At 34.6% G+C, this 23,593-nt stretch overlaps 3 protein-coding genes across 5 annotated transcripts; 2 read left to right on the top strand and 1 right to left on the bottom strand.

Annotated features, from left to right (window-relative positions):
• The first annotated feature begins 1,174 nt into the window (after positions 1-1,174).
• On the top strand, positions 1,175-7,058 carry LOC108337855 (uncharacterized). 3 transcript variants are annotated; one of them, XM_052880224.1, is made up of 10 exons: positions 1,177-1,363; positions 2,677-2,721; positions 3,672-3,813; positions 4,768-4,895; positions 4,994-5,050; positions 5,188-5,280; positions 5,552-5,630; positions 5,738-5,862; positions 6,308-6,451; positions 6,520-7,058. In XM_052880224.1, exons 4-10 carry the CDS (start codon positions 4,770-4,772, stop codon positions 6,754-6,756), a joined length of 861 nt encoding a protein of 286 aa, XP_052736184.1. In that variant the 5' UTR covers positions 1,177-1,363; positions 2,677-2,721; positions 3,672-3,813; positions 4,768-4,769; the 3' UTR covers positions 6,757-7,058. The 3 variants fall into 3 exon arrangements, with proteins under 3 accessions (XP_017429946.2, XP_052736184.1, XP_052736185.1); XM_017574457.2 differs by lacking the exon at positions 3,672-3,813 and having other exon boundaries at positions 1,175-1,363; XM_052880225.1 differs by lacking the exon at positions 2,677-2,721.
• Positions 7,059-7,202: 144 nt separating this feature from the next.
• Positions 7,203-11,598, top strand: LOC108337854 (nudix hydrolase 2). The gene is made up of 9 exons (XM_017574455.2): positions 7,203-7,503; positions 7,647-7,806; positions 7,896-7,961; positions 8,041-8,178; positions 9,583-9,660; positions 9,743-9,793; positions 10,098-10,132; positions 10,259-10,367; positions 10,804-11,598. Exons 2-9 carry the CDS (start codon positions 7,663-7,665, stop codon positions 11,014-11,016), a joined length of 834 nt encoding a protein of 277 aa, XP_017429944.2. The 5' UTR covers positions 7,203-7,503; positions 7,647-7,662; the 3' UTR covers positions 11,017-11,598.
• A 2,052-nt stretch (positions 11,599-13,650) lies between these two features.
• LOC108336255 (fasciclin-like arabinogalactan protein 2) lies at positions 13,651-15,601 on the bottom strand. Its single transcript, XM_017572638.2, has one exon. The coding sequence runs from the start codon at positions 15,259-15,261 to the stop codon at positions 14,041-14,043; it is 1,221 nt and encodes a 406-aa protein (XP_017428127.1). The 5' UTR covers positions 15,262-15,601; the 3' UTR covers positions 13,651-14,040.
• Positions 15,602-23,593: the final 7,992 nt, after the last annotated feature.

Here is a 23,593-nt window from a genome sequence, read left to right as displayed (position 1 = left end):
GATGGTCCATCAATATAGAAAGGAACCATTTTAAACATAGTCAAGAAAAATAAATAAATTAAACTCGTAAAAATTAAAATTGCAAGTTGCTAAATTTTTAAATTTGTATTTTACTTTCAAGAGATATAATTTTTGCTCTTATATTTTCTACTCTACATCCACTAAATATATAACTAAATCATCACATATATATATATATATATATAATATCACTTTATGAAATTAAATTTAATATAAATTTATTATGATAATATAAAAATATGTAAAAAAGAACATATTATAGAAGTCTATTAAACCACCGACAGATATTCGGTCACACATTCTAAATGTCACAAACACGACTCATAAGATATTTTAGATATTAGGAAAGGAATGAGATTTTTGTTAAAAATAACAGATAGAGGTATTTAAGTAAAACATTAAAATTGTAGGGGTGTGAAAAGAAAATAAAGTACCAAAAAAGAATTAGATGCCGTTTTACCTGCACGAGGAGTGGGCTAGGGCTATACTCTTTGGTTAAGGAGGGTACGAGAAGAAAATATTAAAATATTAATAAGGGTTTTTCTTACTGCATCCCATAATTTCTAGTTGCACTCCCATACTTTTTAAACTCACCATTCTACCCTTTGGTAAAGTAATTTTCATAATAAGATTTCCAAAATTTCCAAAACATCATTTAGGGAATAAAATATTTAAAATATAATTTTTGGAATAATTTTTTTTTGAAACATGCATTATAAAATGTATTTCTCAAATAAAAATTTTCAAAATAAGCTTTCTAAAATATATAATACATTTTAGAATCAGTTTTGTGGAATGATTTTTTTTTTCTTTGTCAGTTAATAAAAAAAAACTAAAAATAAATATTTCTGCTAAAGTTAACTGATTCTTTTTCAGAATAAATTAATTTGAATTTTTTTCATGGTTTAAGGAATTATGTAACATGATTTTTAGTATTTTTAAGATTATTAGTATAATTTAATTACTCTTAATAGTAGAGCTGTCAATATACTTTTTAGTTCCAAGGCCAGCCCTGGCCTTTCCTATAATTTAGCCCATTTTTTTGACTCATGTATTAGGGGGCTTTTCTAAAGCCCCTGACCCCAAAAGCCCCATAAAATGGGGCTCTGATTAAATTAGGGCCGGGTTAGCCCCGTAGCCCCCAACAACGTATTTTTTCTTTCGACCCTGAATTATTCTGTTCAAACACTTGCTTAAGAGCTAGCAACCGCAGCATAGGTAGACGGCAGACGACAGTACAGAGTCGACGGAAGACGGCGGCGCATGGTGGACGACAACACAAAGTAGAGTCAACAACAGCTCTTGACGGCAGCGGTGGTACAGGCGGCAAAGAAGAATCAAGGTTAGCTTCTTTCAAATACTTTCGTGTTTTTTCTAAAGATTGTTGTGTCCCATTTCATCAATGATTCATAAGCTACCAAATCACTTATGGAGACCCCTGCAGATTCCTTTTCTGAGAATTTCATTTTCCCTTTTTTTACCTAAAGCAAGTAACAAAATTGTATGTGTATATATATATATATATATATATCTATATATATATATATATATATATATATATATATATATATATATATATATATATATATATATATATATATATATATATATATAGATATAGTCTCTCCCATCAAAGTGCTAATTGTTGATTATGTTTTGAGAATTTTCAAACAAATGGTGTCAGAAATTGTGGCTTTTAAATAAAAATTGTTAACTGGTTCCCATAAAGTTTTCTTGGATATTGATTTTGTTTGATTGCAGAAAATGCTATCCAATGTATTCGTAGACAAAGGTCAAGGGTTTAATTGTTTTTTTGTTGAAGGAAAGTATGTAAAAATTTGTCTGTATGCGTAGCATTCTTCCTTTGCAACTTTGGTGCATGGATATTAGGAAACCAAGTGTCATACAAAATGGACCCACCATTATCTCAGTTGCCCCTTTAGGATTTTGGTGAAAAAAAATTTCTTCTCAGCTCCCTTCTTTGACTGTCAAGAATTCAATGTGGCGGATCATAAAATGTACAAATATAATCTCTTAAATGTTCTTATTAATCCTTGTCAGTAAAATGTGTTTGATATGTTATGAGTGTGAAGTGATAAGCACTTTTGATATCTTAGGACGGTAATATCTTAGATGATATCCAAATATAATTTTCAGATGGCAGAAAACCAGATTGTGTAATGATATTTACATAACTTTATGAGGGGGTGAGTAGTGGTTAACCTTGAAATTGGCTAGAGAATATAGGTTAAAATGAAAAGTTGATGTGTCATTTTCATTAGGAAAGAGTTATATGACACTACATTATAACCATTTGAGTGAACACTGCATTATAACTTATAATTTATAAGATTGACCGGTCTCTTTATTCCATGATATGCATCATATGGATATAGTATTTTCCTTTTTAAGAAGATAACTTTCACAAGAAAACAAATTTAAGCTTCAAGAAGAAGTATTATTTTTATTCAATGTAATTTTTATCATTTCTCAATTTCAGATTCAATAAATTTAGTAATTTTTTCCTTCATGTTATTATATTGTTAATTTGCTGTTGTTCTCCTTTGGTTGGTTTCGTTTTTTAAATATTGTGTTTGTTGATTACCTATAAGTTTTAAACGCGGACAACCAATACACTGCTTGTTCTGTTAACAGGTATTGCACTTTTGATTGATACTCCACGGTATAAAAACATAACGGGTAAATGTTGCTAATGATCCATTTTGTTTTATCTGCCTTTTGTTTTATTTTTTGTTTTATTGAACTCCTGAAGCCTGCATTCTGAGTATTGAATGGGTGGGATATTCTTTTTTTCTTATTAAGATAACATTCTTTTTTTGTTTGAATTTTCATATTAGGTATTATGCTTTATGTTGTTGTCTTTTCATATATGGATAAATAATTTTAATATCATGATTTTAATATGTTGTTGTCTTTTCATATTATGCTTTATGTTGTTAGCTATAATGATTTTAATAGTGATTTTGTGACCTTTAAACTTAGTTGGTTCATATTTAATAACAACATTTGGATCTATTTAATATACTTATGTTGTGTTGATAAAGCTTGCGGAGAAGAAACATCTCTGGATGTCAATGAGCAATGACTCTGGTGTTGTCTTGTACTGAATCTGAATCTGACAAATGGAACATTGTTTATTTTTATCTTAGTAGTAATTGATGGATGAAACATGGTGATGTTTTTCTCTTGGTACTAACTGGCTGCTCCCTGATATCCATGTACCAAGAAAGAATGCAGGATTGATTTGACTAGATTTTTTATTCTTTGGTGCCTGCATAATGCCTTGTGTGAGTGATCTGTTTGGTATAATTTGATATGATGATTTTATATTTCTGTACATAAATTTTTGTAAAAAAAAGACCCATGGGCTGGCCCTGACCCATAGGGCTTTGGGGGCTTTTAGCCTTGGGGGCTTTTTCAATAAAAGATTTTTTTTGGTTCTGTGTGCTTTTTTGGCCCCCACCCACATGGGCTAGGGCCAAATCTTGTTAATGGGGCTGACTTGACATATCTACTTAATAGTATGAGTAATATTCTAAGGACAAATAGATTTTTATTCAATTTTAATTATTTAATGGGTAAAATATACTGCACTTTTAAAATATTTAATGGGTAAACCTAATTTTTAGTTCCCTCCTCCAACTATCGTGTATCAACCACCGCTGACCTCCGCTCCAAGGCGGCATTCGTCTCTAAAGGGATCTCAAGAGTCTGCCCACTTCATTCACTCGCCCCCCTATCCGCCAATTCCACCAATTCTCCCGAATTCAGGTTCTTAACAATTTTTTCAATTTAAGATTTTTATCTTGCACGTGTACCGTAAGCTATGTGATTTCTCGATGATCTTACTTTTGGTTGATGTGTTTATAGTCTTTTTAATGCTTGTATATGCTGTTATCTGGGGTAGTTTGGCTAACCCCTGAATATTGTGGTCCTGAGGTTGGACCTTGGAATGCCATTTTGGTCTTCAAATGCTTTGTAAATATTATGATGGTTGGTTTCAGTGTGCAAGAAAATTCAGGTCCCGTAAGTTTTGTGTTCTCTATTTTTAGTGTTTAAGATGTGGCTTTGTAGTGCTCCTCGAAACTCAGGTCCCTTGCGCTTGGATTTATTTGATAATTCAAAATTTTGGGCCTCTTTGGTTGGCTATGTTTTTTATTATAAGGCCAGAGACCTATTATTTGTGTTTTTGTCTTGTGAACCTGATTTTTTTATTAGAGTGTATCCGTTAGAACTTTTAACAGTTGAGTTAATTTTTTTAATTGCCTGTGTATCGAAAGAGAGTTTGTTTGACAAATCAGTGGAAGAAATAGCCAATGATGACAACCATTTGAGATATCTGAGTCAGGATTGGTTTCCTTATTTCAATTTAATGACTTTCTGCTTTTTGGTAACTCAAACGGCAGGTTGGGAAAATCATTCTAAATGATTTTAGACTATATTGTTCCGCATGGAGGGAAGCATGCTTCTGAGATGTATTCAAATACTAAGAATTTGAATTGAGAAGGGATACACTTTATTAATAAGATCATTTTGTTCCCATCAGCAATAATATGGATAATCAGAAAGTATATACTTACAACTTAGACTGTAACATAGTGGTACACTGCTATCTTGGCTTGACAATTAGGCTTGATACAGAAATAGTTTATAACACAGTATTTAAGAGTTTCCGATTTGTACTTGTAGTTACAAAGTTTCAAAAGAGGAAATCTTGTTTTACAGGTATGGTGGGTTTATCTCTCGGAGAAAAACATTTCATACAAGGTGGCATTGCTCATGATCTTCGATGTGATGGTAGAAAGAGATTGACATATCGACCAATCTTGGTTGAAACTGGAGTGATTCCCCAGGTAATACTTTAATCATTTGGCATTTGGCTGGCAGACCATTTAAAATTTTCTTTTTAAATAGTTCTAATCTCTTCTTTGATAAACTAACTGCTTGGCAGGCAAATGGTTCAGCTCGAGTCAGAATGGGTGCCACAGATGTCATTGCCAGTATTAAGGTTGGTTAAAAGTTAAAATGTTTGTCTCTTATGTTTTAAATTGCAATATCCTTTTGTTTAATATTAATACTATGAACAATTTTTGTAAATTGAACGTGTTATTTTACTAACCATGATATATTGGCTACACAATGCAGGCTGAACTTGGAAAGCCAAGCTTGTTGCAACCTGACAAAGGAAAAGTCTCTATATATATTGATTGCAGTTCGACTGCAGAGCCAGCCTTTGAGGTTGCGTATTCTATTATTTTTCTTGCTTCTTTTTTCATGTCATTCAACTTTAAGTACCATGATCATTGAAATTGATAGCATACCAAATAAATTAATCCTTAAAAGCTTTAATTATAGTTAAATGGTGCATTGGATTAATAACCTTTACATTTTCATCCATTTTAATGTTTTCTATTATCGTTGTGTTATTTGTCATTTTTGTTCAATATATGGCTTCTAATGTTTCAAAATTACTATTCTATTTGGTACTCTTTCTCTGGCTTGTATATAGGGTAGAGGGGGTGATGAATTGGCAGCAGAGCTGTCAAATGCTCTTCAAGACTGTCTCTTGGGTGGTAAAAGTGGAGCAGGTCTATTTCCTTCTTGGGTGAAGATTATGATCACTACCATATCATTTTCCTTCCTTGTTGTTGCCTCTTTTTAATATATATGTTGGGCTCGTGGTTTTTTTCCTCAGGTGCTGGAGTTGACCTTTCATCACTTATTGTGGTTGAAGGAAAAATTTGTTGGGATCTTTACATTGATGGGCTTGTTGTTAGTTCAGATGGAAATTTGTTGGATGCTCTAGGCGCTGCCATTAAGGTACAACCTAAAATGAAAAATAGAATGATATACCATAAAAGCTGGGAAAGATTATGGTGGTGGATTTGTGGTTATAATAATTAGCATTGCAGAGGTCATCCTTTTCTGATGTTGTCATTTTTAAATGTTTACTTTTCAAGTTTTCTTGTTCATTTACCATAGTTTGGCCATTGATACTGTGTGGGCTGTTTGAAAAGACTTATATAAGGAAACGGTTAAAAGTTAGATACCTAAACCTTGTAGTCTCTTATCTAGTTGTTTCATATAGCTAAAGTTAAAACTATCCTTTTACTAGCTGTTTTCTGTAGTCTTTATAATATCACAGACCAAATTGCTGTCAGTTTCATGAGATTTTTCTCATGGATTTCCTTAATACCATATGCAAACATATTTTCAAAATTAACTGGAAAAACCCCAATGCAGCTAATAACTATTGTTCTTTTAGGCTGCTTTGTGCAATACAGGTATTCCAAGAGTCCAAGTTGCTGCTGGAGCATCCAACGATGAGCAACCAGAAGTTGATGTAAGCGACGAGGAGTTTCTGCAGTTTGACACATCTGGAGTCCCTGTTATAGTTACACTAACTAAGGTATAGCATGTGTTATCTTCTCTTTTTGACCATAATTGTGATAGTTTCTTACCATCTCTCCTTTCTAGATTGGGAGGCACTATATTGTGGATGCAACGTCAGAAGAGGAATCACAAATGAACTCTGCCGTTTCCATCTCTGTTAATAGGCAAGGGCACATCTGTGGCATAACCAAACGAGGAGGTGTAGGGCTGGATCCAAGCATCATTCTTGATATGATATCTGTTGCCAAGCATGTAAGCGAGCAATTAATGAACAAATTGGATTCAGAAATTGCTTCTGCTGAAGCTGAAGACGAGTCATGACACAGAAGAGCATGGTGATAACTAGGTGTACCCTATCATTCAATTATTTAGGACAATATGTTGTAACTTGGTAACTGAGTCGGGATTAAATCTATTAAGTGTATGATGGAAATTGGTTTGCCTGCCTAGCTATGGCTTTGAGATGACTGTTTAATGCCATACAAACTTTCAACTTGCACAAACAATTGCATGGTAGCATTAAAGATTGACATGGCTTGCAATGTTGGATTAGGTTTGTAATAGTAAGGTGACGCATTCATGGTTTGCAATAGGCAACAAAGGAAATTTACTAGAAAGAACAATAACAATACAAATCTTTAACTACTTAGCGAACTTGGTAAACAATGACTGTTCCTAACCTAGGTTTCATTTCAATACTGCCCAAATATATTCATAAAATAATTTTCTTTTAAAAAGTAAATTATAAATCTTCAAAGGTGATTAAAAATAATCATATATAAAGAAAAAGCAGCAAATAGATAAAATTTTCCAAACACGAGATTCATAAATTCCGTGAAGCAGTTAACCTAACGCGTTGAAAAGTAGTTGAAGAATGAAATGTTATGTTTGTGTCCTTCTGTCGTTCTCATACTGAAGTCATGAATAATTAATTTCTTACATTTAACTAGTCAACCTAGAATTTTAGATGGAGTTTCGTTCTGGATGACGATTCAGAGATTTGAAGGGTCAAGAAAGCTCATCATTTCAGCGTTCTCATCAAGTAACGCGGATGCTTTTCATTCAAAGGTAACATTTTTTATGATACCTATGATTTTCAATTCACATACAAGAGTTACCTTTTCGCAGATTATAAATGGCTTCTCTAATCGTTGAAGCTCAACGTTTTTTGTTAGCAACCACGTTTTGCTGCTAATCTGTTCCAGTTTTAGGTTACAATAAGAAGAGATGGAAGCTGAAAGGGTTGAATTGCTTAGTGTTGTTGAGGATCATTATGGAGGAGTTGTCGTAAGCTTGGAGAATCAGGAGCCTGTGGATTCTGAGCTCTTCTCTTCCATATTGGAAGCTTCAATGAACAATTGGAAGCAACAGGTAAATTGATTCATAACATTTTCAATCCAATAGAAGCAGTACACATTTTTTGTTACCTTCAGTAATTATTTCCAATGCGTTTTTTGCAGAGAAAGAAAGGGGTCTGGCTCAAATTGCCCATACTGCATTCAAATCTTGTTCATACTGCTGTCAAGGTAAAAAAAAAAATTGTTTTGTATTCTTTCTTTATTTTGAAAGCCTAATTCTTAATTAAGAAGCCACTTTCCTTTTTAGGCTGGATTTAAGTATCACCATGCTGAGCCAGAGTATTTGATGCTTGTGCGATGGATTCCAGAAACTCCTGATACCTTTCCTGCAAATGCTTCACATCGCGTGGGTGTTGCCGTTTTTGTCGTTAACGACAAGAAAGAGGTAATTTTTTTTTTCAATTTATTTTAGTTGAAGTGTAAGCTTTCCTCCGAGTGAGATTATTTTTAGGAAAGACTTAAATTTTAATTCTCTAATATGTTGGGTATTTTTAATCGAGTCCAGATTAAATATTCTTGCTCCCTTTCATATATACATTTTTTAATTAAGTATATACGGTTTAATTTTGTTATTAGGTGGGGTTTATTGATTTGATATTTTGTATCGTTAAAAGAAATATTAAGTTTCTCATAAATTTAAGTATGTATTTTTAATTTAATCTTTATTAAAAATTTACATTCTATAGAAGGTTTATAATTTCTATATTTTTTACTTTAGTCCTTTACTCTCAAACAGGATAAGATGGAATGATAGGGTCTTTTGATGTTGTACTCTCAATAAAAACATCACGAACTTTCACAATAAAAAAATTAGTTCAATAATCAAAATTATCTTTACCAATTTGTGATTAGATGTCATTATGTAGTGTCTCCATATTATTAATTTTATTTTTATTTTAATATTTAATTTATAATATGAAAACATGTCATTTGTTAAAGTGATTAATGTTCAAGATTTTTTTTTATTGTCAAAAATTGTGCTTAAGATTAAAACCCATATGATTACATTATCCCAATTGACAGCAGAAACTTATTAGAAAAGTATGAAGATTTTAGAACATTCTTTCATAGAAATTCAATTAAAAATACTCATATTTGCAATAAATTTAAAATTTATTTAAATTATTTTTTATTTTTCATATAAAGACATGTAAGCATAGACATGCAAATTACTAGATAGATCATTCACTTAACAACAAAATAAAATAACATATATTCAATTAAAAAAAGATAGATATATGATAATACAATTTTTTAAATAAAAATTTGATTGAAAATATCAAAATGTAAGAGAGACTTCAATATTAGTTAATCTTTCAATAAAAAAAAAATGAGTTATTTTTGTCAATATATTACAAAAATTCCAAACGTAAGAATACTTCTTAGACTTGTCATTTTCTTATGATTTCCGGGAAATTATTTTCTTCTCCTAAGTATTAGGACAACTTTTTCTTTCTGTTTTTCTTAAATTATAAAAATTGTTGTGAAAGAATCGCTCGTGGGAATAACATTATCCTTTCATCTGTGTGGGGACAAACTTTTTATTAGACTACTTCTGACCTTTGAGCTATGGTCAGAACAGAACCATATTTCGTAGGGGCAATTATTTTTCTTTGTTCAATCAACCTTTTCCCTTTCATTGTCACCTGTTGTCTGTTTCACCCTTCGACCTTCTTTATGCGGTTATCCTACTGCTTTGTGCACTAATTAAACATGTCTTGTTACAGTTACCATTCGAGTTTCATAATACTAATGTTACAGGAGAAATTATCTTGTTTTTGTTTGACAGATACTTGTGGTTCAGGAAAAAAGTGGCGTATTCGGAGGCACTGCTCTATGGAAGATGCCTACAGGAGTTGTTAATGAAGTATATTAAAATTATTATAGACGAAATTATTATCTTCAAAATTATCTTTTCGTGTGTTTTGAACTTTGAATTCAATTTGCAGGGTGAGGATCTTTGTGATGGTGCAATTAGAGAAGTGAAAGAAGAGACTGGGGTAAGCAGGCAAACACATAATATATATTTTAGAGTAAATTAAATTCCACTTGAGATTTTGTAAAAATAATAGCATTCATGTGTATTTAATATTTATAAATTGTCACGCTTTACTAATATATATCATATGCCATAAGATCCTCCCATAGCTGATTAATTTGTTTCTTTTATCGCTGATAATGTTTTGGGTTTTCTTAATTTTTTCAGAACTTAATTTAGTAGAGTGTAATTCCTCTATATTATCTATTTCATAATTTTTGGAGTGTTTCCAAGTCTAATGCCATTGCTTTTATTCTTATTTTCAGATAGAGACAAAGTTTGTTGAACTTTTAGCTTTCAGGTAAAACTGCGACACTATCTTCATCAACTATTATGTGGTGCCATGGAAGATGGATGTTATGCATAGTGTTCTTTTGATAATAGCACATTCATTAATCATAAACGTTCTTGATCTCTTTGGTATCAGGCAAAGCCATAAGTCATTCTTCGGGAAATCAGATTTGATGTTTGTGTGCATGTTGGAACCTCTATCCTCTGACATTCAGATTCAGGCCTCAGAAATTGAGGCAGCGCAGGTATCAATTGAGAAGCTCACTGATTTTCAGATAAATTGTCATTCTAAGGATGCTATGCTACATTTTCATTTCAGTGGATAGCCTTTCATGTTTACTAAAAGAAATACCATATTATTTCACCTTTCACTCTGTTAATTTCCTGATAATTGTGAAACAGGATGTGCAAATGTTGTTTTTACCATTTCATTTGCAACTCCTTATAACTAGCAAAACGTGTTGCCATTTGTGGTTATTAATAAAAATGTATGAACTGAAATTTCAACAGAAAATGTGTACAAAGAAGTTTCTAGCATGCAACTTAATTTGAGCTTTTATTCTAAACTTCTCCTATTCAACGAAGGCTGCAAGCTGATAAATCTATCTTGACATTGTTACCAGAAAATTTTGTTATTTCAGTAGTTTTCTTTTAACTAATGTGGGTCGTTTTTTCATTCAGTGGATGCCAGTTGAAGATTATGCTGCCCAGCCTTTTGTGCAAGAACATGAACAATTTGACTTTGTTGCAAAAATATGTTCTTCAAAGTTGGATGGCAACTACACCGGTTTTTCTAACGTGCCTACTTGTACTTCATCTGGCAAAAAAACCTATCTGTATCTTAGCAACAGGGATGCCAGCCTTTTGTTAGCTTCCAAACAAGACCAAGCTTGACATTTCCTTGCAAGTTTCCTCTACATATACTTGTAAACTATATGGAGAACATTTATGGATAGTAGACACCTAGATAGATAGAGACAAAAGCGAGATAAATACAAGCTAGGATGTTATAAGTTGAAAATATTCATGCAGCATTATTTTTGAAATCTGAGACCATAGTCTTGGACAGTAACTTTTATGTTCTGTTTGAAGGTGCTAGAGAGTGAAAAAAAGAAAAAAAAACCGATTGCTTAGATAAATTGAACTCTCATTTTTTTACTGTCACATGGTAAAAGTTGAAATAAGTGGGGCCTGCGAGACTTTCTATTGAATCTGCTGCAACAATAGACACAACACATCGATATGCAGAGTGTTAAGGTAGAAAGAAAGTAAGTGTGCACAGGTAGAAAAAGATGCTAAAAAGAACAGACACTTTTTGTTTGAACTAGGAAGTAGGCACTGTTGTTTTTTATGGTTAAGATTTGAAGTAGTCACTGTTGTGATTATAGAGAATCCGTGTCTGTTGGTAGTTGTACAGCATACGGATCCCCTGCGATTGTATAATTAATAACTGCAATAATAGTACATTTTCAATTATGTTTTTGTATCAATCTTAAGTAAAAGATATATTAATGACTGAGAGTGATGCAGAGGAAAAATGTATATATATGCAAAATGTTCCCTTCCCTGGAAAAGTACTAAGTGAAGCAGCTAGAAATGTCTCGAATGCAGAACTGATTAGAAATGGAACCAATGGATACTGAGAAGGAAACGTGGCACTAACCATTGTTGGTATAAGGTTCACCAAAATTTGCAAGCAAAAATATCTTATCTGATATTTGTGCACTGTTTTCTGAAGTTGATTTCTTTATATTATCGAAAAATATTATTTGAGACACATAATTTTTTTACATTCATTTTGATATATTTTTTTTTTATTTTTTATTTTTTTCTTTTTAAAAAATTATAAAAGTTTTATTTTTTTAAAACTATTTTATTTTTGTTAAATGTATCAAATGAATGTAAATAATTATCATTCTATTCTTGCTCTATATTATTAATTACTCAGGTATCGAGTTAGTATGAACTTGGCCTAAGTGTTCAATACAGTTATCCTATTTTAAGTGTTACTGTTTTAATAGACGGTAAATTCAATGCAGTAACTAAAAAAAATCAATGAGTTAAGTAATAAAAAAGAAAATAAAGTATTGTGGATTTTTAATGAAAAAAAATCTAAATGCAAAATTAAAAACAAAAAATAATTATAAATACAAGAAAAAAATCAAAGGAAAAAACACTAAGACTCTTGCCTAACGGATTCATAAGTTTGTAAATAAAATAGTTTTTCACCCAAATTTTATTATGATTACTATGTATCTTATATACCGGTTTAGATAACATGACTAATCGTCTAAATATAGAAGAGACCAAAAGAGATCAATTGATTGTGTTCAAAATTAATTAATTATTTAATTAATTTAAACATAAATAATTAGATTTAAATAGAATGTGACTTTAATTGTGATAGAAATCAATTAATTATTTAATTAATCTAAACATAAATAATCAGATTTAAATAGAATGTGACTGTAATTGTGATCAGAATTAATTAATTATATAATTAATTCAAACATAAATAATCAGATTTAAATAGAACTGACTGTAATATGATTAGACTGATTTTAATCAAAATTCATATAAAAAATTATAAAACATTAAAAATATGATTATTAAAATTTTAATTACGTATTTATTAAAGTTTTAACCGTTTAATTGAACTTGACTAATTTTTTTAGCAGGTACAACTGAATTCTCATTGGTGATGTTCGCTTCTACACACAAAACAATTACTTAAATTATTTTTTTAAAGAAAAAAAAAGATAATTTGAGGGAGATACCGCAATAATTTTCTGTTCTTAAATTCTCCAAAAATATGATATTGTGACCGCAATTTTTAAACCTTGATTCTCATAAATTAAACTTCTGAAAGAAATCTTAGTGTTTGGGAAATAAATACTTGGAATTAAAATGCTATGCCACTGCTTAATATACAAGCAAAAAAGAAGTTAAAAAACTTATTTAACTCTTGTTTACTTCATTAGTCAAAGGTACAACATTTGGTGCGTAGATTAGCGACATTTATTTAGGAGGGATGATACCGACAAAATTGGTTCCACAGACAAGGGAGGAGAATTATTATATTATTTTCATACATTTTAATTATGTACATATTTTTTTATATTTTTTTAGTTAAATAAATCAAATTATATAATAGCATTTATGCTGTATTTAATTTATTTTTAATTTACTAAACAAGCAAAAATTAAATTTTATTTCTTTATTTCTTTATTTATAGTCCCTCTTCTGATAACAAATACCGCTTTAAAGGAAAATGCTGCAAATCGTTTAAACAAAAGGAAACTAACGAAATTTAGTAATAACTAAAAAAGAAACTTCCTAAGATAATCTTCACCTAATTCAAATTACCAGAACTGAAACAGTGTTAAGCAGGTGCAAGTTCAGATCCTATTTGCATTATTATACAAAAATCTGCGCTTACTTTCGTCACATAATCATTATTAACTAATCATTTTCAAGAATCTGATTAGTTTATAATATATGTGATGAAAATGAAAGAGTAGAATCCCATGCAAGAATAATTATGACATAGAAGAATGGAGAAGAATACAATACAATACAACGCATTAAAATCTAACCAAATTAAAATAAAAACTGTTTATATGAACACATCCCAGCTGGCAGGTACCACAAACCAGATCTACCCACACTCAAGAAGGAAGAAAATGGAAATTAAATAATAAAAAAAAAACAAGCAGACAATAAATACAAAACCTGTAACACTAACATAAGAGAAAGAAAAAAAAAAGGTACACATGGCCTCAAACATGTCGGTGCCACTGTTTTATTTGCTTCACATATAAAGAAAAAGAAAGAAAAGAATCTTTGAAATGATGGTTGACCACAGCTGTATACTACCGACACTCCATGGGACTTTACCATTATTGTGTTATCATACTCTCATAGAACCAAAAATCCAATCAACACACTGAACAACGCCGCCGACACCAATCTTACGCCGTCGTGCAATCCACTTACATTGTTGCTGTCTTCATCGGCGGCTTTCTGATCTTCGGAATCCGACGAGGGTCCGTCGGCGGGAGCATCGGCGGCGGAATCGTGCACTCCCTTCTTGCCCTTCTTCTTGGAAGGCTTTGGTGACTCTGCGGGTGCTTCGTCGTCGGCGTCGGAGGCCTTGAACAACTCTCTGGGCATCAAGACCTTGTTGATCTTGTAGGCCACGAAGGGGTCTTGATCTATGAGCGTGCCGATTATGCTGACAGTGTTCACCTTCGTCTTCAGACTCACGTCTTCGCCGTCAGTCTGGACGGTGAAATCGTACTTGTTGGCTCCCTCGGTGGCGAGAGTGTTCATGAGGCCGTTGCTGGACTTCAGCATCTGCAGGGACTCGTAAAGGGGAACGCCGTGGTACAACAAGAGTGAAACTTTTTGCGAGTCGGTGAGGTTCTTGTACTTGGGAGCGAACCCGTTGACGGCGCTGTCGGTGGGGCAGAAAACCGTCAAGCCGCCGTCGATGCTTTCTTTGAAAGCCGGAAGCGCTTTGGAGCCTCTAAGAAGGTCGGCGAAGGACTTGCAGCCTTGTTTGGACATAATTGATATGAGGTCGATGGCGGAGGGTGCGGCGGTGGGGGCTTCGGCGTCGGCGGAGTTTATGGGGTTGCTGATTTGGAGGACGGAGATGTAGTAGGGGAATTCTTGGAGGGACTTGACGAAGAAGGAGTGGAGGGAGCCGTCGTTGTCCTCGGCGGCGAAGCCCACCTTGCCGCCCTTGAGGTTGGTGATGTTGACGTAGCCGGAGGTTCCGGCTGCTGCTCCGGTGGCCTGGAACATGGAGGAGACGAGGGTGGTGCTGTTGTTGATCTGGTGGAGCTTCTTGGCGCCGAAGTAGTCGACGAGTACGTGGAGGGAGAGGACGTTTTTGAGGGTGGGGAGGGTGAGGTGCTTGTCGAGGAGGGAGTTCATGGCGCCATTGTCGATGGCGAGCACGGTGATAGTCTGGCGGCGGTTTATCTCGTCGGCGAGGTGTGTGACGGTGAGGTAGTGGTTGAAGGTGGAGAAGCCCGGGTGTTTCTCGAGGATGTGCGTGATGTTGTGAGCGCCATTGACGGCGGAGGAGAGGAGGAGAAAGAGAAAGGGAAAAAGTAAGAGAAGGTTCTTCATTTGGAGGATCAGGGAAAGAAGAAGAAGAAAGAAAGAAAGATAGATAGAGAGAAAGAGAGAGAGAAAGAGTGTAAAGAATGCAGAAGAGAAGAGAGTATGAGTGTGGGTTTATAAGTAAAAGTAAAGCATCTTCATTTATCTATCTTCCTATTCTGTTCTGTGGTTTTCTTTTCATTTTGAGTTTTTTCTGTGCTGACAAACAATGACAGCTTGGGATTGGGTAGGAGATGGACCCCATCATCCTTTATTACTCATCACACACATCATCACACCTTATTTTTTCACATAATCTTACCATCTTCTTTTACTATCTTTAAATGTAATTCATCTTTTTCCCTCCATAAAATATACTCTTATATAATGTAAATTCATTTTATTTTAAAAAAATGAGAAAATAATTGCATAAGGATTAGGATATTTTAAACAACCTGAATGTTTTGAACAGGAAATTATTTTTCTGTTGTTGGAGTGAATAATCCCACCGACGCTCATCGGCCCCGCTTTCCACTAATCTAATCTTTCAGTTTCACACCATTTTCTTTTCTCTTTTCATTACACTTCCCAGTGTTTGATGCAATTATTGGTAAACAGTTTAGATTATGATTGAAACCTAGATTTTATTTAATGATAAAAATGGTATTAAAATGATATACCATAAACATTGTTGTTAACTATGGGGACAAAGATAAGGTACTCATACTTCAATTTACTCAGATCCAAGATGATTTTTGTACTATTTTGTTTAGTTAAGAGATGATTTTAACCTTAACATTAGTATCATGAGCAAATTTGACTCACATTGGAAATTAAAATAAGGGTGGGATTTAGATTAATTAATATGTACTTTACGATGTGGGACTTCAATAAAGTAGTTGAAAGATTAGCCGCAAAAACAACTTTTTAAAAGAATAACAATCATATTTTTCTTCTGATCAAACCCGGTTATTTTATAATATAGTCTTATAATAAATTTTTAATTTTCTATGAGATTTTATTTGCAACTAGACGTTGAAATGTATTTTATAGAAAGAAATTGGATTTAAATTCTCTCAAAAGGTTATTTCATTTAAAAATATTTTCAATAAAATGACCCATTTTCGACAATGACAAACGGAAGCATTCATGACAAGTGATTAACACTTGTATTTGAAAGAAAATCGGGGCTAATTTTAGTGTCGGTGTTCATACTCAATAAAACGGAATATTTCTTTTTTGACAAATAAATAAAATATTTACTATAAAATTAAAAAAACAAACAACTAACCCGTTTAAAAGATATTTTAAATATCTGATAAAAGTTTACTATTTATTCTCTGTACAGGTGACTCTAGTATTGGTGCAATATACATAGAAAAAAAGAAAGTTTTATAGTATTGATTTGTCTCCAAAAACATGCGAATGATTGCAGTAAGTAATATATGTGTTATTACTAATATCAATGAGCTTGGTCCTCTTGAGAACACGTGGAAACTATTATTGGCAGCAAAATCATTTATAAAGACCAAAATCTTTTGCCAGTTGGGACAAGTTTGGCTAAATGTTCCAATAAACGAGTTGAAGCATTTTATTTTTGCTGTGAAAAGGGTTCCATAATTGTTGAAGGACAAATAAATTATGTTATGCATTGGTTGAGACATAGTTGTCACCCTCAACCTTGCAATTATTAAAGGCCAGCCACCAAATTTGGAATAAAAACCATAAAATACAACATAATAGCACCATTGTGGGACATCAAATTCTTGGACTGTTTCAATAAGGTTGTTGTTGTTGATGAATTAAGAATGGAGTAAACAGTGTCTTACTCAAAAGAAACCTGTAAAAGCTACCCAAGGACACTTTTATTCGTTTCTTTGAATTTGGTTTTAGGATAAGTGACCAAAGTTATACATTAACTGCAACAATGTCAGCTAAAAGAGATAGGGTGAGAGTCAAGATTGAACAAAGTTGGAATGAGAAACTGAAACATAACAGCTACCAATGAGTTGCATTGTGTTCAGAATGAAAATGTGAATCTAAATATCAAATTGGATGAAAATAAGAAACTTTATTATTATGAGGTTTTAGGTTAGGAGTGGCGTGAATTTTTTAGATGAATTAGATTTAAGTCTCATTTATGTTATTTTTTCTTAATGAATTTTTCTCTTATAGATCTATTAACTTTGTGTTACGTTTAGATTCTCCAATGAAGCAAGTTAAAACAAAGTTGGTTTGATAATAGGTATTCCACTATCATAGGTTTATGAGTTGGTGTAAGTTGCCTAAGGCACTCTAAATCCTACTTAAAAATACTATCACAGGTGGCTCATGACTCATCCATGACAACAAGAAGTACCACCTTTTTTCTTTTGTTTTTTTTTTTGTTTGGTTATACCATGAAAACTAGTGTGGAATAGGGTATGTTTCTGTTTAGGGAAAGGTGTTAAGATGTGAGAGAAATAGAGATGAGGACGTATGAACATGTGTGAAGGAATATTTTTTGTCCACATGGGTAAAAGGTCATACTTTGGAATTCTAGATCCATGTGTTTACTCGGGATAGTTATTTATGCTTCTCTAAGGCTTTTGTTCACTTGAATGGATTTAGGGGAAAGTCATTGAATAGATTTGAGAGGATTTGAAAATAAATTTTGTTGTTGTTTATTTGAGTGGATTTGGAGGTAGGTAAGTGTCGCAACCGGAATCGCGACGGGACGACGATCCAATAAAAAGAAAGATTAAATTTTGAAAAGAGATTTTGGAGTCGCCACCATAGTTTATTCTGGAAAACTACGGAAAAACCATAAAATGATAAGGCATGGTCAAATTGAACCAGATTCTTGGTTCGGGAGTCGGTTACGTGTAGGGAAGGTATTAGCACCCTACAACGCCTGCCATAAGGCAGTACCTTTAACTAAATGTGCGAATGTGGATGTGGTTTTCAAAGTATTTAACTTCCCCTTAAAATAAAACTCTAAAGAAACAAACAATATATTTTTTTTAGTTTTTTTGGACCCGACAAGGATTGACCTTGCTCCTACGTATTCTCATTCAGAATGAGAAATCAGGGTTACGTAGTTCTTTTAGAAAACTGTTTGAGAAACTTGCTTGGAAATTGTTTGAGAATTTGTTTGGAAAATGATTTGGATTTTTGGGAGAGTGAGCCTGACAAGGACTGGCCTTGCTCCTACGTATCTCCACTTTTGATGGAGAATCAAGGATCACGTAGTTCTGGAAGGCGATATTGATCGTTGTTTTGAAAAAGTTGATGTTTTTGGCTTTTGAGGATTTTTATATTTTTTTGGTATTTTTATTTAGGAAAAAGAAAAGGTTTTTGGCACAAGGACGATGCGTGCGATCACACATGTGCCTAAACCTTTAAAACATATTTTTTTGTAATTTTATTTAAAAGAGAGAAAAGGTTTTTAGCACAAGGACGATGCGTGCGATCACACATGTGCCTAAACCTTTGGAACATATTTTTGGGATTTTGAAGAAAGAGAAAAGGTTTTTGGCACAAGGACGATGCGTGCGATCACACATGTGCCTAAACCTTTAAAACGTATTTTTGGTATTTTGAAGAAAGAGAAAAGGTTTTTGGCACAAGGACGATGCGTGCGATCACACATGTGCCTAAACCTTTAAAACGTATTTTTGGTATTTTGAAGAAAGAGAAAAGGTTTTTGGCACAAGGACGATGCGTGCGATCACACATGTGCCTAAACCTTTAAAACATATTTTTTGGCATTTTTTGAAAGAGAGAGAAAAGGTTTTTGGCACAAGGACGATGCGTGTGATCACACATGTGCCTAAACCTTTAAAACGTATTTTTTTGGTATTTTTGATGAAAGAGAAAAGGTTTTCGGCACAAGGACGATGCGTGCGATCACACATGTGCCTAAACCTTTAAAACGTATTTTGGTATTTTGAAGAAAGAGAAAAGGTTTTCGGCACAAGGACGATGCATGCGATCACACATGTGCCTAAACCTTTAAAACGTATTTTTGGTATTTTAAAGAAAGAGAAAAGGTTTTTGGCACAAGGACGATGCGTGCGATCACACATGTGCCTAAACCTTTAAAACGTATTTTTGGTATTTTTGAAAAAGGAGAAAAGGTTTTCGGCACAAGGACGATGCGTGCGATCACACATGTGCCTAAACCTTTAAAACGTATTTTGGTATTTTGAAGAAAGAGAAAAGGTTTTCGGCACAAGGACGATGCGTGCGATCACACATGTGCCTAAACCTTTAAAACGTATTTTTTGGATTTTGTCAAATTCATTATTATATTTATTTTATTTATTTATTTTTGTAATTTTGTTCAATTAAAAAAAAAAAAATGAGTGTGTGCAGTGTTTAACAAATAAACAAGACAAATACAATACAGAGGGATGAGAGTTATCTTACATGGGGATTACACAATAAAAATTAAGTAAAACGAAAACAAGAGCAAAAGAAAAGCTAGGAATAGAGGTACAGAGAATAAAACCATGGGTGCATGCTGGGGTTCCTTTAATTGGGCCGGTACTCTTTTTCTCCAACTTTGGATTTGGTAGGGGTGTAAACATTAAAAATTGGGGTGCCATTGGGTATTGGCTGCTCAGGCCCGAGGGCCAAAAGCTTCTTCCCAGCAGCAACATTAAGGGTCCTTCTTCTTCCCTCTCACTTTCCACATTGTTCATTAGCTTTTCAAACATCAATAGCTTATCTCTTCGCAGAACCAACATAGACACTCACTTCAGCCACTCACTCACGCACTCACTTAGTCTCAGTCTCAAACCGATCGGCCACCGCGAACCGCCACTCACGGTGTCGCCAGTGCTTACGCCGGAACAGTCACCACTCTTCACAGCTGACCACCATCTCGTTCAGCGGCTACAGCGGAGCTTGGTGTCCGGAACAGGGGCGATGCTAATGGCTGAGGATAGCAACGGTGTGCCGCGGGGATGCGTTGGTGATGTGGTGGAAATGAAGTTTGAAGTTAGGCCGTGATATCTGGTGAATGAAGATTAATATGATGGGTTGAGGAACAGGGAGGGATATAGCAGTGAGTCTCAATGGAGATGGAGGCCAGAGGTGTATGGTTGCTGACGGAAGATGAGTCTGCTGGCGGGGATAAATGATGATGGGTGAAGATATGCAGTGGCCGTGAAGTGTTAGCAGTGGCCGTGGATGTCAAGATGGTTGGATGTGATGATTGTTATATAATGGTTGGTGGATGTTGGCGGTGTACGAATGATGATGATCGTAGTATCAGGTGACTGTGGCAGGTGAATATGGTTGAAGTGAATATGGTCGAAGATTCGGGTGTTGAAGATGATGGAGAAGAAAAATGGGGTGAAGATGATGGGGGTGGTAGGTGATCGGGGTGAAGTTGAAGATGGTGGGTGGAATATGGGCGCTGGAGATGGTTGTGAGGTAATAATGGGTATATACAAACGTCCAACACTAGGAATGTATTCAACAACAATCATATGCAAAACATAACGATAGCCAAACAGAGATACGATGAAAAGCCAGCAACCAATGTAAACATAACAATAGCCAAACAGAGATATGATGAAAAGCCAGCAACCAATGCAAACATAACAATAGTCAAACAGAGATATGATGGAGAGCCAGCAACCAATTCATTAAAACATGGAGTGCAAGACATCACTTACCTTTTGAAGCTTGGTTCGCTCTTTTGATAACTCGTCAGATGGATTCTCTCTCCTTGTGGCTGACTCTCCTTTTCCAGTATCACCTTCTTCTTTTTTTGTCTTTGTCTGAGTCTCCCCTCCTCTTAATCCTGCTGAGGGGGGTATTTTTCTTGATATGCGGCTGACTCTTTAGAGTGTCCTGTCTCCGTATCTCGGATAGTCTCCTTGTCTGCCTCTTCTTGGTGAGAATGGAGTTTAGAGTTCGGTCATGGTATATGGATAAAGACGATGGCTGACGGGAGATGTGGTGGAGGTAGCGAGTGAGTTAGGAAGAAGAAAAAGTGGTTTGGATAGTTACGGGTCGATTATTGGAGATGCATGAAGAATGGTTAGAGGTGTAACGATGATTTGGTGGGGGCGTTTGATTTGAATATGCCGAGGTCCCTGATATCAAGTATTGGAAGTGGTATATGGATGGAGGTATGGAAATTCCAGTGAATACAAGTGAGTAGTGTGAGGGATGGAGAGTTAAATTCTCAGAGTCGTATGAGAGTGGATGATAATGGTGTTGGAAGTGAGGGGAGTGTGGTTGGGTGTAATGAGGATGGAGGAGGATTCAGTGTTGTGTGATGTGGAGATGAATCCTGGAGTGAGCGGGATAGGAGTATGTTTGGTGAGGTCTTATGAAAGGTGATAATGAAGTCTTGTGTGTCAAGAACGAAGTTGTCGCTCCAAGTTTAGGGAGGCCTCGGGTGGAAAGGATGGGTATTGGAGATAATGGAGTTGGGGATGAGAATGAGCGGAGAAGGAATCAGTTATGAATATTGATGGAAGGGCGTTCCAGTAACCGTGGGTGTTGTTTATGGGAGATGAATGAAGAGTGGTCAGAGGTGTAACGATGATGTGGTGAAGGAGCGGAGATGGAAATGACAGTGAGGTCCCCCCGGTATGAAGTGTTGGTAGTGGTGATACGAGATGACCCCGTGAAGTCAGTGGGCGGCTGTGACAGTGGATGAAGCTGCATGAAGGGTCGTTCCGTGCGGACGATAAGTGTAGTGAGTGATGGAAGTGTAGTTATGAGGTGTTTGAGGGTGGCTGTGACAGTGGGTCTTCTCTTCTCTTTTTTCTGCATTTCTTTCTGAGTCTTCTCTTCTCTTCTCTTTTTTTTATTTTAAAAAAACTTAAAACACTTAAAAACACAACTGTCTTAAATTAAGGGGTATATAGGCTGGAAACCAGACGTTCATCTCCCTTCGTTTGAAGGTATGGCAGAGACAATCGGGTAGAACAACGCCACGTACCCCATAAAATCAGAAAATTTAAAAAGATAAATTTATTTGATGAACCGGACATGGACAATATGGACAAGGACAAAAGGACATAGATCCGTTTAGGAACCTTTGCTAGGACCGTGAAACAGATCCGAGACCGGACACTGAAATAACAAAGACTGACCGGATAAAAAAAAATTAACTCAAAAGGAAACAAAAACGAAAAAAGAAAACACTGAAAAAACCTTTTTTTGTTTTATGCTTTCGTTATGTTTTTGTTCTTTTTATTTTTATATTTTTTTTTTTGAAAACTTAGAGAGGAAAGATGAACGAGATGGAGATGGAGAGGTACACCAGTCAACGGTGGAGACCTACTGAAGATCAGGTCAAAATGATGACCCATATCTACAATTACGGGGTCACACATCCCAGCCGAGCCCAAGTTGTCGAGATTGCGTCTCGACTAAGGGTTTTCGCAGACGCTACTGAATACAATGTGCACTGCTGGTTTAACAACCACGGCAATCGGGTCAGGCGCTGGCAAGCGGAGGTAGACCCCACTGGCACTCAGTTCTCGCAACTGCCGCTATACATGTATGGTAAGCACCCCGATCACCTCCATCTTTTTTTTTTTGAAAATTTTCTCCTCTTATTATTATTGACAAATTTTTTTTTTTTTGCTTTTTCCGGAAAGAAAACGACTGGGTGATCATGAGGGCACCGAGGCTGCTGAACTTGTTCCCCGTTCCGATCATCATTGACGACGATAGGGACACACGACAAATCGCTCCACCCATGCTTATCACATTCCGCACCAGAGCTCCCTCGACGGAGCTCTCCCTTAGACCACCGCAACCGGCCCGGGAATATTTTCGCTGAAATTGTTGTTTTGTTTATTTTTTTTTTGGTCTGTAACTTAACGATCACCAGTGATCGAACCCTGAACACTGTTTATTTGCTTTGCCTTATTTGCTTTTTTTTGCTTTCATTTTTTTTTTCTTTTATTTGAATTTGTGACTTTGCACTTTCTTTTTTTTCTTTTTTTTGTTATATCTGCTTTTTTCTTTTTTGTTTTTTTTGCATTTTTATTTCATTTATCATGATGCCAAGATAGTATGAGTGTATCCGACCTTACTGTATTTTCCTTTTCCGATGATGAAATGAAATGGATTTTTATGCTTTTTCTTTTATTTCAGTCAAAACAAGATCTTCCAACAATTATGTATATAAAAAAAAGCTAAAATAATTTATTTACAAGAAAATAAGGGAAAATTGAATTCGAATAAAAACATGAGATCTGAAGTGAAAGTGATAAGCAAAAATTCAATGAAATATGTGTATGAAACAACGAAAGAAATTGGCTCAAGACAAGCCTCTAATGGAAAACACGCTGCAATACACGCTGAAATAACTATATGAATGGAAAACATGCCTCGCGAGAAA

Source organism: Vigna angularis, chromosome 7 (assembly GCF_016808095.1).
Source record: "Vigna angularis cultivar LongXiaoDou No.4 chromosome 7, ASM1680809v1, whole genome shotgun sequence".
NCBI lineage: Eukaryota > Viridiplantae > Streptophyta > Magnoliopsida > Fabales > Fabaceae > Vigna > Vigna angularis.
Note: the sequence above shows the minus strand (reverse complement) of the source record. Positions and strands in the feature narration are given on the sequence as shown.

What these genes read in the sequence shown, in the direction of transcription:
- LOC108337855 (XM_017574457.2), top strand. Translation starts at nt 4,770, where the DNA reads ATGGTGGGTTTATCTCTCGGAGAAAAACATTTCATACAAGGTGGCATT. An exon ending in ATGTCATTGCCAGTATTAAG is followed by an intron (nt 5,051 to 5,187) that starts GTTGGTTAAAAG and finishes TACACAATGCAG; the next exon opens with GCTGAACTTGGAAAGCCAAG. An exon ending in CTGCAGAGCCAGCCTTTGAG is followed by an intron (nt 5,281 to 5,551) that starts GTTGCGTATTCT and finishes GCTTGTATATAG; the next exon opens with GGTAGAGGGGGTGATGAATT.
- LOC108337854 (XM_017574455.2), top strand. Translation starts at nt 7,663, where the DNA reads ATGGAAGCTGAAAGGGTTGAATTGCTTAGTGTTGTTGAGGATCATTAT. An exon ending in TTGTTCATACTGCTGTCAAG is followed by an intron (nt 7,962 to 8,040) that starts GTAAAAAAAAAA and finishes TTTCCTTTTTAG; the next exon opens with GCTGGATTTAAGTATCACCA. An exon ending in CTACAGGAGTTGTTAATGAA is followed by an intron (nt 9,661 to 9,742) that starts GTATATTAAAAT and finishes TTCAATTTGCAG; the next exon opens with GGTGAGGATCTTTGTGATGG.
- LOC108336255 (XM_017572638.2), bottom strand. Translation starts at nt 15,261, where the DNA reads ATGAAGAACCTTCTCTTACTTTTTCCCTTTCTCTTTCTCCTCCTCTCC.